Below are 14,249 nucleotides of genomic sequence, written 5' to 3'. Positions count from 1 at the left end.
AAGCTGCCATTGCAAATCGCAGGGTTCCGTACAGTGCCATATCAATATAGCGCGGATAATGTGTCGTGCTCTCTACAGTGGGTGGTCCTTAGTGCAATGTGCGTGACAATCTCACTCAAACAGATTGAACAGAAAGGAAACAATAGACATGAACAGAGCTCACAAAGACACAACAGCAGACCAGAACATATGACTCCACTATCTCAAAGACTGATACAGACTCTGGCGTGGCAAACACTCAGCTCCAGCCCAGGACTCACAGGTACAATGGGGGTGTCAAGGCTTAGATGTGCCGGGATGGTGAATACGTGCTCTCTGTTAGACTCACTCTAGACGACTACGTACAGGATAATCCCACTGGCCCAAAACGACTACTCATATGTACAATCATCAAGAGCCACCAACGGCTCATAAAGAACATCATCTAAGTCTATCCCCACTAGGTGGTGGTGGTGACCTGGCCACGATGTCCACTAGACCACCGTATCCCTGCCACGTGTCTCTACCCAACGAGTCCGTCTAGTGTGAACCGACCAGACCAAAGACCAACTGTAAACTAACTGTCCTGTGAAAGTGACATTGTAGCCTGCTACAGGTTGCCCGCCACAAGACTGCTACCCGTCCCGGATAGCGGAACTGAAGAACTGAAATATCGCCGATCTACTGTTGGTGGTCGGATGATGGAGGAGGAGGAGGAGGCTGATAGAAAGGTGGTTAAGGAGATGGAGGCCAAGTGTATGGTGAGGGATAGTGGCCATGAGGTGGGTACATCGGGTATGGAGTAGCCACCCCATGAGCAGCAGCAAGCTGCGTAGGGTGAGTAGGTGGAGCTGGGGGAAACCCAGGAAAAGACTGGGTAGGCTGAAAGGGTGGAAAAGGGTTTTGGAAGCCGTAGAAGTGTTGAGGAAAGGATGGGGACTGGGAGGGGGAGGCCATAGAGGGTCCATGAAATTGTGATGAGACCGATCCTGCTGGCTTAGACTCCATATTGGTGGGATTTGCTTTCTCTGCTGTTTGAGAATCCCCTGAATGGGCTTTGGAAACGTCCGTCTGTATCTGTGTTGCCATAGCAGGAACTTGCGTAGAAACCGGGGTTGTAGTTGTAGTTGTAACTGTAGCTGGAACTGTCTGTGAAATGGCCACAGCCTAGGTATTTTGCACATGAGGGACACAGTGTATGTACCACAGGAGAGAGGTCCTGAACTGCTGCGGCCATATCATTTGCCTCTTTTAACTGTTTTTGCTGAGTGTGGACGATATGTTTGAGGTCCACTACCTGTTGAGTTAAGATTTTTATGCGATCTTGAGCCGTAGCAATTCAATTGTCCCTATCCATCTCTCGTTGAAGATGAGCTTGCACTTCCCTTTGCATACTGTCATAGCAAGCCCGATGCAGACCGTTGGTACCTTGCAATGAGAGGGCTACATTCATAATCGTCGCAATGGCTCTTCTGTCCGCATCTAAAAGTCTGTCGGCCTGAGGTGCAAAATTCTCATATATGTCATGCTTTTCAAATGTAGGTGTCCTAGAGCTAGATGCCCCTGCAGTACCCCTAGGTGCCCCTGCACTAAAGTAGTACGTGGTGCTGGCAACACAACTGGAGGTTGTGTTTTAGTGACTGCAACACTACTCACAAGAGGTGGTGTGAAAGTTGAGGTGGCCGCAGAAGTAGACATACGCATTGTTGGTGTTGTAGTATGGACGTCAGAGATTTTGACATGTGATTCGGAGAAGGGTAGTGTTGCTAGCTGCTCAGACGAATCTTTTTGTACCTTTGCCCTCTTGCGCAAGATGCCTTTCCCTTTGGCCATTTTGGAACAATCTTGTTCCTTTGGATCATCTTGAAGGGTGAGAACAGCTGTTGCATCTGCCTTTTGCTGCATAATCTGCACTACCAATACATAATAGGGGCTGCATAGCAATTGAACCTTTCCGCTTTCCCTTTACGCCGAGTCCGAAAACGCTTTGCCCTGTCCTGTAGCGCTTTAAACAGCAGATGGTGAAATGGATACGGCAGGCAATGGTAGCGACAAAAAAAAGCATCGCATATTGCTGGAGAACCTGGAGAAGATGAAACCCCTGTTCTTTCCGGTGCGCGCAGTAAAAAATAATACTGTAACACTGAATACAGCTACTGACTCCTGTGATAGTCTGGATGTGAGTCCAGCAAAAGTTCCTGGCAAGCATTTGCAGTTTCTTCTGGTGAGAGATTCGAGAAGGTTTTGGTTGCGGGCAGAGGTGCCAGCACAGTCAATATTCCCATAGCCTGTCCGATATCCTCCATTGTAAGTGTAGTACCATTCAGCTTTGGAAAAGTGAGCAAGAGGGAACTTAGCTTGGCAGTAGAGATATTGCAGGACAAATTGGCCTGAGCCAAATTTTGAAGACCCAAGTGTATCATTTGCTGCTGAGAGAACACATCCTTGAGTGCCAGATTCGGCACCTGTAAATGATATATCATTACTAAAGGTACCTTGGAAAGGGCACCAGACGGGCAAGACACCTGGAGAGTGGTGACCCTGTCAGCAGTGACTGATTTGGGGTGAATCTTCCTCTGAAGATTCCTCTGAGAGCTGCTCTGAACTAGGAGTGTAATCTGATTTACTGTCAGAGCAATCCCCAGAGGCAGAGGACTCTTCCTCGGACTGGAGATGCTTTTCTCTATTCCGAGTCCGAACCATCTTGATAGACTGTGCTCGAGAATCTTCAACTGATTGATGAGTCTCACTGTAGCAGGAGCAAGGGCGAGACCAATTTCTGTACTGGGGATGATTGACTGAATGGAGTACCAAAGCTATAATAAACGCTCTCTGCTTTTCGCTTTTGCTTTTCGTAAGTAAAATAATGTCCTTGCTGGGAAGTGCTTTCGCAGGATAAGCGACGCCTTTATGATTGCTTTTTATTTTTGTTTTTCGAAAGAAAGTACTGGCGAGCGCGAGGGTGCTGAAGGCGAGGGAATTGGAGTTCAAGAGGTGAGGGCGCTGCGAAGGGCTAGGACGAGGGGACAGGGTTAGGGCGAGAGGCGAGGGTCTAGGGGCTAGGGGCGAGTGGCGAGGGCGAGGTCTAGGGGCTAGGGGCGAGGGCGAGGGGCGAGGGACTAGGGGCTAGGGGCGAGGGCGAGGGCGAGTGGCGAGAGGATAGGGGAGGGCGAGGGCGAGGGGCGAGGGAAAGGGGAGGGCTAGGGCGAGGGCGAGGGGCGAGGGGCACGTGAATGGGAAAGGGCGAGGGGCTAGGGAATAGAGGCGAAGGGCGAGGGGATAGGGGATAAGGGGCGAGGGCGAGGGCGACGGCGAGGGGGAAGGGGAGGGCTAGGGGCGAGGGGCAAGGGAATAGGGGATAAGGGGGCTAGGGCTAGGGCGAGGGGGAAGGGTTTGGGCTAGGGCTAGGGGCGAGGGGCGAGGGGATGAGAAAGGGCGAGGGGATAGGGGATAAGGGAGGGCGAGGGCGAGGGCGAGGGCGAGGGCGAGGGCGAGGGGAAGGGGAGGCTAGGGCTAGGGGTGAAGGCAGGGGTTGGTAAAAGAAGAAGAAGAGAGTTTTAACGTGTAGGAAACTATCCAGAGACCATAAAGATCAAGCCGACGAGTTGAACGCAAGACCTGCTAGTGAAGAGGGTTTTTGAGACAAGACCTGCTATTGAAGAGGGTTTTTGAAGAGGAAAAGGAAATGGCATAGCCAATCTCCCACACTCGGTTATAGAAAGGGCGTCACAGCAACAATGCTTCATGGTGAGGTTAGGTTAGGTGATAATGATATTTCCAAGGCACTCATAAGCAAAGAGAAGAAGAAGTAAAGGGAAGGAGTTAAAGGACATCAGAAGCATTACATTACACAGTAGGTACAAGGATTAGCAAGGCACGAGCAGGAAAGATTCTCGGAATCGGAGATCATCTAACCCTCTGAAGGAAACCGGGGCAGATAAAGCGCGAAGTAAACTTGCTGGTGAAAAAATTACCTTCATAAATTACCTTCATAGTTTCACTTGAGACGTTAGAGAACAAAGAATTCTGGGCTTTGCAAAAGGCCTGAGTCGGGGTTGAGGAGAATAGGTTATGCCCAAGACTAGAATCTTTCCTACACACACAACACAGAAGGGATTTACACAGGATATAGACAGAGATTGAAGACAGAGAGTGAAGGGTAGAGTTTATCCAATTCCAGAATCAAACCCATTGAGCTTAACAGAGTCTGAAGAAGGAGAGCTGTCTAACGAGAGGGTGTAAGGAGAGGGTGGAATAGCAAGGATGCCGAAGATAGTGATTCCGAAGTTCCTCAGTGCTCTCTACAGTGGGTGGTCCTCAGTGCAATGTGCATGACAATCCCACTCAAACAAACTGAACAGAAAGGAAACAATAGACATGAACAGAGCTCACAAAGACACAACAGCAGACCAGAACATATGACTCGACTATCTCAAAGACTGATACAGACTTTGGCGTGGCAGCACACTCAGCTCCAGCCCAGGACTCACAGGTACAATGGGGGTGTCGAGGCTCATATGTGCCGGGATGGTGAAGACGTGCTCTCTGTTAGACTCACTCTAGACGACTACGTACAGGATAATCCCACTGGCCCAAAACGACTACTCATATGTACAATCATCAAGAGCCACCAACGGCTCATAAAGAACATCATCTAAGTCTATCCCCACTGGGTGGTGGTGGTGACCTGGCCACGATGTCCACTAGACCACCGTATCCCTGCCACGTGTCTCTGCCCAGGGAGTCCGTCTAGTGTGAACCGACCAGACCAAAGACCAACTGTAAACTAAGTGTCATGTGAAAGTGACTGTAGCCTGCTACAATCAACAGCCAGTGAAAAACACGGAAGCATCCGTACAACTCTGCCACGTCAACATGTCCACACGATTTGGCTTTTTTCTATTTATTCTAATGTCCCCAGGGCCCCATCGGACGAGTACTTTATAAGTTGGAACAAAAGTGCAAGCCTGCGATCCCCAAGTCTGCAGGTTCCTCTGTTGCTACTGCTGCCTCTTCTGTCTTCCACTAGCGCCCAAGGGATTTCTTTTAGAGGTCCTTTAGCCATTTGCCCTACCTACATTGGGAAAATGAAAAGTCACTTATTGATAAAATGGCTTAAGGGGCGGTTCACACGCGGTAAAATGCCTATATGCTGAAATGTTGTCCTGTGCAAGAGAGGGAATGCAACTATAACCAGCCTGGACATGCACGTCTTGCTAGAGGCTCACAAAGGTGCCAGGCTCAGTCCTAAGCTAATGACTCGTGCTAGACTATAGCAGAAGCATGTCCACGTAGTGCAAGTGAAGTGCGCACGTGACAGCTAAACAAGTTGTCGAGAGATCACAGTTCTAGATCTTGATTTGATTTTATTTGAATGTGATGTGGATGTTCAGTGATTGTCGTCTTGTGCAAGTGCTGGATTTGTGTCGCCTAGTGCGTCGGTACTTAGAGTCAGTGTCTATTGAACTAGTTTGTGGCTTGTGTATGATTTTTGCAAGTGTAATCGAGGACGAGTACATTTCTTTCAAGAGTAGGGTATGTCACAAAATGATAACATGGCATGTCCGCCTGGAAAACGGACGGATGTCAAAGATTATAAGAGCGTTTTCAGCCTTCTTCTCCATCAGCGTTTTCAGCCAAGACAGCCAACGTTTTTGCCTTTCCCGGCTTCCTGCCGCAGCACCCCCAGCAGATCAGCCCTTCCCTCGTCTCGCAGTTGGTCGTTCCATCGCGGCCAAGTCAACAGAACAGTTTTCAGCATTCAGCCATAGACCCGTCGTCGTCGTCGACACAAAACCCCAGCACCTAGTACCCCTTGTGCTTTGGCTCGGCATAAGGATCCATAGATTCTCGTTGTCGACATAGACCCCTCCGTATCTCGTCATCGTCATCGTCATCGTCATCATCGTCGTCGACATAGACTCTAACAGTACCCCATCATCGACATCATCGCCGTTGACAGAGACCCATCAGTACCCCGTCGTAGACATAGACCCGTCGGTACCTCGTCATCGTCATCAACGTCGTCGACATAGACCCATCAGCACCTCGTCGTCGACATCATTGTAGTGGACATAGACCCCGTCATCGTTGTCGACATAGAACCTCTCAGCAAGGGGGAGGGTCACAAAAACCTCCTAGTGGGGAAAATTCTTCTTCGCCACTCCCATGCTCATCATCTCCATGCGAAGTATCCATTCCGCTTCAGGTGATGACCATACACTAAAGTCTTGGGTTCTTAAGTTCACAAGGAACTTGGGTCCTTGTGGGTCTTGGGTTCTTGGTTTCTTGAGTTCTTGAGGTTCTGGAGTCTTGAGGTTCTTGAGGTTCTTCTTTAGCTTGCAATCTGTGTTAGAGAAGGATCTTCTCTTACCCAAGCTCTTCTCTTTTTTGCGGGCGCACCCCTTGGCAGCCTTGCGCGCACACCAAGGTTGCTTTTTCCCACCTCACGTCGATTGGCCAGCCGCTAAGTGCACGGTCCGCTCTCAATGAGTGAAAAGAGAAACAAGGGGAGGCTGGACAAGCCCTTCTTTCTTGGGTTTCCTGTCACTCTTCAAAAACACGATTAGGAATCGACACGCCCAAGTGTACTTAGGTTACGTGCGACTGCAACAAGCAAAAGAAATTATGTGGTTCTTTGCTTGAGTGATACAGAACACTGTCAAAGCTCTAATACCAATGTAAGGTACGCGGAAGTGAAAGTTGAACTTTGCTCAAGATGAGTGGGACAAACACTGTGAATGAAGGTACTGAGACTAAGAGATAGAGAGAGAAGAATATGACACCAGAATGTTGTCAAACCCTCCTCCGAAGGCCCCACTCTCTACAGCGAGGGCGGTCTACTATTGATTGCACAAAACTCTACAATGCTTTGGACTTGCCGACGATTTTGACGACGAGACAGGCTGAAATCTGAAAACGCTAAGGCTGAAATCTGCAAATCTTTCATCTGCTAATTCTGACTCTATATCGGTGACAATGTCAATGACGACGATGCAACGACGACGCGCTGAAACGCAGATGCTGAAATCTGCGTTTTTCGGGCTGAAACTGCAAACTTCGATGGATCTGACCCTGCGGCGAGAATCTGCTGCGGGAAGGTGAGATCTGTGAATTTCGGGACTTCTATTGCGGTGTCTTGATGCTGAAAACTGAAAACGCTGGTGCTAATGATGGTCTTGTTGCAGAGAATCTGCAAAACGCTAGGCTGTCATGCTGATGCAAAAACGCAAGGGCTGAATGTTGTCCTGCTGCAAAAACGCTAGGCTTCTGCTGTAGTCTGCTACTGTCGGGGTTGATCTACAATGCAAAACGCTAGCTGTCTTCATGCAAAAACGCTAGGCTGGATCTGGGGTCTCCTTGAAGAAAACGCTAGGTAAACTACTTGGGGGGTCTTACTGAGAAGATGCATTGTTGGATGTGAGGTCCCTGTTGCCTCTTCTGTCAGAAAGTTTTAGCGCTAGGGTTTCTTATATACTTGCTTAGCAATTTGCCCTACCCAATTCCAAACAGAAGTCACTTAAAAATAATAAGTGAAAATTGGCTAAAATAGGGAAAATAGGTCTATGCACTGTAAAAATGCTCTTGATGGGTTCTGATGGTAATCTGATAATCATGTTATGTGCAACCAGAGGATATGCATCTAATCTAAGTGCTTGGACATGCACGGTCTGCGAACAGACTCACAAAAGTGCCAGAACACTTCCTAAGATAACTGAACTGAACCCCTGTCTTGAAGTAGCTTGTCCACGTACACATAGGGTTAGATGTGCACGTACATCTTTGATAGGAGCGGTATGCTTTGAGAAAAGCACACGCCTGAAGCTCTCATACCACTGTCACGAGGACGGGCACCACGTGTCAGCGAAAAAGAACAGACTAAACAACGTTAAGCACTCTAAATAACACTGAACTCAAAGAGATGTACGACACACGAGACGGAGAGTGGCGGAGTTCCACCCCAACAGATCACTGGCCCCAAACCTTGGCGCCCCTTTCGATATTTCTTTATATTGCTAATTGAGTACAACTCCCATGGCTCTGCTCTACATCCCCCACAGGTAGACTGCCAGAGTAAGAGCCCATGGGTCATATTTGAAGGCCCTTGGCCTCTAAAAGCAGTTTACATGAAAAACATTCAAGTTCCAAAAGCATCTGGCCTCCCAAAAGCAGCCAGCGCAAAACAAGAGAAATCAGTACAGCCTGCCACTTCATCACCAGCAACATAAATCGCGGAATTCTGTACACGCTACCATGGCACTATCAACGCAATTCGCAGGCTTTCGTACAGCTACCACGTCATTAGTTTCTACGCCAGAGATTCATTGGTCCTGCTTTATTAAAATCCCTTTAGGTCACTTGGGCCCCAACGGACAGGGTCCCATAAGTTGGTGGGAACTCCTCTTTAGAAATAAGCCACTCGTCAAGACTTTGCAAGTTGGTAAAACTTCTTCTACTGCTTCTAGGGTTTAGGTCCCTCGGCCGGGATCTGCAAGTCGGCTCCATTCTTCAGTGGCTTGGCACGTTAGCAACACCTCCAAAAGACTCAAGCTGCGGTCTAGGGGGCGTTTGGTAGTAAAAGGCCTCTAAATCTCATGGCCCCGACCTTTTCAGGTTATTTGCGGAAGGAGTGATGAGGGAGTCGTTGAACATCTCATGGCCTGGACCAAGATGGTTATTTGTGGGGGGAGTGTTCATCGGCGGATGTTTCTATGTCTTGTAACATGCATATGTGAGCATTTGTGTTGCATTGTGATGTGCCAACCATTGAATACTCCTTTTTGGATGAGATTTTTCTAGGAAATCAACGATCTAGGATATCAAGAGCTCCAATCTCAAATGAGACTCCTTATTGGATGAGATTTTCCTGGGAAGCCAATGACGCACGATATCAAGAGCTCCAATTTGGAATGAGAAAACTGATTGTCCCTCGGATTGACCCTCGGAATGACCCTCACAAATTTTTGAGCTAACTTGAGTTGTTTTGCAGATATGATGTAATCACGGACGATTACTTTCTTTCAAGAAGGGGGGATGTCACAAATTGTTGGCGTGTCAAGCCACTGAAGAATGGAGCCGACTTGTAGATCTCGAGCGAGGGGCCTAAACCATAGAAACAACAGATGCAGCAAAAGAAGTTTTACCGACTTGCAAAGTCTTGACGAGTGGCCTATTTCTAAAGAGGAGTTCCCACCAACTTATGGGAACCCGTCCGATGGGGTGCCAACTGACCTAAATGGATTAAAATAAGGCAGGACCAATCAATCTTTGGCGTAGAAGCTGATGACGTGGCAACTATACGAACGCCCACGAATTGCGCTGAGTGCCACGCAGCAGCTTGTACGGAATTCCTCGATTTATGTTGTTGGCTGATGACGTGGCAGGATGTACGGATTTCCCTTATTTTGTGGTTGCTTTTGGGAGGCCAAATGCTTTTGGAACTTGGATGTTTTCCATGTAAACTACTTTTAGAGGCCAAGGGCCTTCAAATATGACCCATGGGCTCTTACTCTGGCAGTCTACCTGTGGGGGATGTAGAGCAGAGCCATGGGAGTTGTACTCAATTAGCAATATAAAGAAATATCGAAAGGGGCGCCAAGGTTTGGGGCCAGTGATCTGTTGGGGTGGAACTCCGCCACTCTCCGTCTCGTGTGTCGTACATCTCTTTGAGTTCAGTGTTACTTAAAGTGCTTAAAGTTGTTCAGTCTATTCTTTGATATTGGCACGTGGTGCCCATCCCTGTGACACAATCCCAAGCATGTTGAAGCTTTGAAAGCTTCTCCAACTCTTCGAAGAAAGAGACCCATTTGTAGGAGCCTTTTGCACTCAATCTCATCGTGCACCATAAAGATAAGGTCGTAGGTCTCCAATACCACCTCCATAAGAACCTTCCAGTCCTGGTAGTTGGCGGCATCTAGCATTTGGTCCTATGGAAACACCAAAACCTTCCTCTCAAAAAACTCTTGTAACTCTGCCCTATGAGTAGACCTTCGCAAACGCTCCAAATAGTGGATGTGTCTACATAGAATTTTCTTTTTGTCCACATCATGAGGACTGTTTGCAACATTCTTCTTTTTCCGCGCCACTATCAATGGCACTCCAAGGTTGCAAGCAATCCTTCATGGACAAGTACAAAACCGCGCTTCAAGGCTGCTAGCAACCTGCCGTCAAAAGGGATCCCCAAACAAGGGCAGGTACTCTGGCTGAAATTGGTCCAAAATCAGCCCCCTTTGCCGCACAAAAGTCTCAAACCAGCTGGCTGAAAATCTGCAAAGGTACTGAGACAAACCGAGTCACACTCAAATCACCTTCTAGTCTTCAAAACACAACCTAGATCTCTTCCAACTTCACGCTTAGCATGAGCAACACTCCTCAGTCATCTACCGGATGAAAAACGCAGGTACTTCGCGACAAAATCGTACCAGACACCAATCAGCCCCCTCTTGATGCAAAAACGCTCCCTCTTGAGACAGAACGATGGTCCAAGGGGTGTCTTCGTGAGAAAAACGAAGCCACAAGTCGCCGTCCTCCTGGCGGAAAAACGCAGCCTCAAACAGCTGCTCTGGATCCTCTGCACTCCCGCCTATAAACACAATCCTTGCTTGTCTATGCATTTCAAGATAAACTTGAGAAAATCTTATAAGTATGTACAAATGTACCGGCCGAAATGTGCAGTATGATTTATATTTCAAAATGCACACGCCATCTTTTGACCTTGCATGAATCTTTATAATCTAGCCTGATTCAGTGAATATAAAAACAGGCAAAGATTGCATCAAAATACTACAAGCTTATGTTGACGGGGCCTAGCTTTCATGAGAAACAAACAACTTAAAAACACCTAAGTCACACTGCTAAAAGGTCAGGCAAACCACATTTCCAATACATACAGGGTGCTGATTACAGCTTTGCTTAGTCCACACTACAGTTGTATAAAGAAAAAGCATACTATCAAAAAACTTAAGGTTCGATCATGACCTGGCAATATCAAGTGCGAAATCTACTGCCATTTCAATTGGCAAGGCACCCTTACTTTTCATATATTGATGCAAATCCCCCTGAAAAAAACAGGGTTTAACTGGCGGAGAAAGGCAAGCATTAATAGAAAGGGAGAATCAGATAGCAATCACAACACACAGACCATTTTTAAATACTCAGTGACGAGCATGAGGGGCTTCCTCATGGTTACTGCACCAAGAAATTGGACAATGTTTGGATGTCTCAATTTCACCAGTAGCTCCACTTCATGCTTGAAATCCTCTCTGATGTAAAGAAATATTTTAGAGAGATGACATTGCATACTGAAAAGTGGTCTTATTATCACCCTGCGATGTTCTTGAAGAGATTCATTTGCCATTCAGCTTTAGTTTAGATATTGTACTGTGGTGAATTTTTCTCTATATTTGCCTTATTTTGAGATGGCAGAACCTGTATTCTGTTAATTATATTTCTCGTGATGAATGCTTTTGACTCGGTGCAAAGCAAGCATGGTATGATTTCAACTGTCCCATACAAAGTAAAGAGAAATTTTGACTAATGTTCCATATAATAGAACTTCGTTCTTTAAATGTTGCTCTGTGGGATTGTTTCATCCTACATGACCAAACTTTGTTGACAGCTTCACAGAACTTACACAATCAATCTATCGTCCGATAGAGAGGGAAGAATTGTTTTCACTGCCACCAGTGTCCCACGCCAGATTGTTTTCCTTATCTCTCCAAAGGAACCCTGAAGTACAAATATGTACTATTAAAGGGATTGGATATAAAACAAGTGAAAAGTAAGTGATATCTTGACAGTTATTGACATAGCCCCTGAAAAAAGAATAATCCTTAAAGCAGAATGTCATCACTGTCAAAATCACCAAAGCATTATCAAAAGAACCCTGAGTTACAAATATTAAGTGTTAAAGAATTCGTACATATGTAAAAATTCAGTAATTATCTTGGTACTCATTGACATAGCCCCTAAAAATGAGAATATTCCGTAAGAAGAATGTCATCACTTTCAAAAACACCAAAGCACATGCTAGCGGGGCCAAAAATACCCATCATAATCAGCATGTTGTTCAAAATTCAGATAAGCAGTCAGAAACAGGACCTTTAAATGATACCTTTCCAATGATGCTACTCTTCTGAAAATCTATTTCACTTGGATCAATTTCCCAATCACATCTTTGAGGCACAGGAGGTGCAACATCTTTTGCCTCCAGACGTGAACCATGACTTCCCTTCAAATGACGAAAGAAAAAAGACTGTCAAGATTACAAAATAGAACATACCATCAGATACAAAGAAATTTCTTACCATAACACGACCTCCATGTTCTTTCAGAAGCTCAGCCATCTCATGGTGTCCTTCAGTCTCTGCATCTGCAAGAGGCTGCATGCCAGAATCTTTCACACCAAAGTAAACAAAACAGATGAAACCAAAAAATCAGGCACCACAAACATTTACAATAACCAACATACAATCACAATTAGGTGAGTACGTCACACAAAAACATAACATGAAGAATACTGCTATTATTGCTAGCAGAAAATGATCACAGTAACCAGAAACTGTATCATGCACATAACCCATACAATGCTTGTAAACTACTAAAACAGATACACTTTCAACCCTGCTGGGACAATACAACCATCCAAGTGTCATCAGAGGGTCTCGATGCGGCAATCACTAGCTGCAACAATCATGGAGGCAATCCAAGAAGATGTGCAGGAGAAACAGTCAGCGGAAAAGTAGCTTGATGTGGAGGACGATCAAAAGCATGGCTGTTTGTCCTCCAAAAAAAAAGGAACCTAGCACCTGCTTTTGATTTGCAATCTCTCCTACACACACACACACACACACTCTACTTAGGTTTTGGGAGGGTACTCTGCTTTTGAGCAGCTACTTTTTGGGGTGGTGCTTTTGGGCGCCTGTAAGAACAATCCATAGGCTGCGGTAAGTCTTTGTATTCACAGAACAATAGACACAAAAGTCTCAGTGATACATTTTTGCATAAATACCGCAAGGGGCATCTGTTTGGGGGTCAAACTTCTCCCAAGGTGGTGGTCTGACCTTCGTTCCTTTTTTAATAGTTCATTCTTGTTAAACACAAGAGAAATGCATCTACATGGAGCAAGTCAAAGGTGATCAATTTCTGGTTGCAGAATCGAAAGACCTTTTGGTCTAAGATATTTATACATCACCACGAAATTCACCACATCTACAACAGTTGCAAAGCTTTTGAGTTTCTTCATCATCCTCTAGATCCAACAGTTACTCAACAAGCATGTCACACGTATACGGACTCGGTGTGCCATGTAAACATGCTACTAGGACTGGACGCCCCGACATGTAGAATAGAAAAGCCTAGGGGAATGTGAACCAAAACTTTAGAGAGCCTATTCGCAGGACTTTCATGTCCAAATAGATTGATTAGGCTAGTTCAAACACTCAAATAACCCTATTCAAGAACAACTCTTTTTGCAAAACTAAAATCGATAGAATGTAAGAACAAGCAGTTCGGATGAATACGGCCATGTGCAGGTCCAAATATTTGCTCAGTCGCATACCCACTAGGATTCTACACCATGGAGCTAGAAGGATGTGACGCTCTATAGGGCATGCCTTGGCTCTACAAGTCTTATGGAAATCTTGTAACCAGTAAGTTAGGGTGAAACAGACACCACCAACACAAACTGAACTGAAACTGCAAAATACTTGAATTTGAAATAGAACTGAATACTTGAGACAAGACACAATGGGGTGGAGCTCCCAACTCAAATGCATTGGCCCCTAAGGTTAATGCTAGTGGCCCAAAAGCAACTACTATCAAAAGTCGGCGCCCAAAAGCCCTAGAAAGTCAACGCTTCCATAACTGAGACAGGAAAGCTACCCTGCATCGTGCACGTTGCCACATCATTACGTCGTACGGATGCCATGTCAATAGTCTCATGATTCGCGCCATGCATCCCCCCGGGATTCTCGCTGCTTTTCATGCGTGTGGAGACTCATATCTCTATCTACTCTTCCAGTCCGGCTCCTGCTTCACTCTTGCTCCTCTCTTCCAGTCCAATCGATCATGCCACGTGTCACTTTGTGACAGACTTGTCCATGGTATCCTTGAATAGAAACTAAAAGCGACCCAATGAGTGGGGTAACGTTGCTTTTATATCCTGTAGCTATTCAAACTCAATCTAAGTTCCCCTTTGTTCATAGTCAATTCAAAGACTTTTGACAAAATCAAATAAAATGCCGGATCAAAAAAATCAAAGTTGTGTTACC

At 46.1% G+C, this 14,249-nt stretch overlaps 1 protein-coding gene across 3 annotated transcripts in view; it reads right to left on the bottom strand.

The window, feature by feature from the left end:
• The window catches only part of LOC147443203 (serine/threonine-protein kinase VIK-like), a 74,637-nt gene that overhangs the window by 35,269 nt on the left and 25,119 nt on the right, over positions 1–14,249 (bottom strand). Inside the window, exons 2-6 of one of the 3 annotated variants that reach the window (XM_086529105.1) lie at positions 12,285–12,359; positions 12,092–12,208; positions 11,612–11,706; positions 11,120–11,240; positions 10,957–11,036 (exon numbers count right to left, since the gene is read on the bottom strand). In XM_086529105.1, coding sequence (XP_086385231.1) covers positions 10,957–11,036; positions 11,120–11,240; positions 11,612–11,706; positions 12,092–12,208; positions 12,285–12,359 — 488 coding nt within the window. Of the gene's footprint in view, positions 1–10,956; positions 11,037–11,119; positions 11,241–11,611; positions 11,707–12,091; positions 12,209–12,284; positions 12,374–14,249 lie in introns of all 3 variants that reach the window. The other 2 variants (XM_086529107.1, XM_086529106.1) reach the window with 2 other exon arrangements.

The sequence above is a fragment of the Adiantum capillus-veneris genome, chromosome 14, assembly GCF_014529385.1.
Source record: "Adiantum capillus-veneris isolate H3 chromosome 14, ASM1452938v2, whole genome shotgun sequence".
NCBI lineage: Eukaryota > Viridiplantae > Streptophyta > Polypodiopsida > Polypodiales > Pteridaceae > Adiantum > Adiantum capillus-veneris.
Note: the sequence above shows the minus strand (reverse complement) of the source record. Positions and strands in the feature narration are given on the sequence as shown.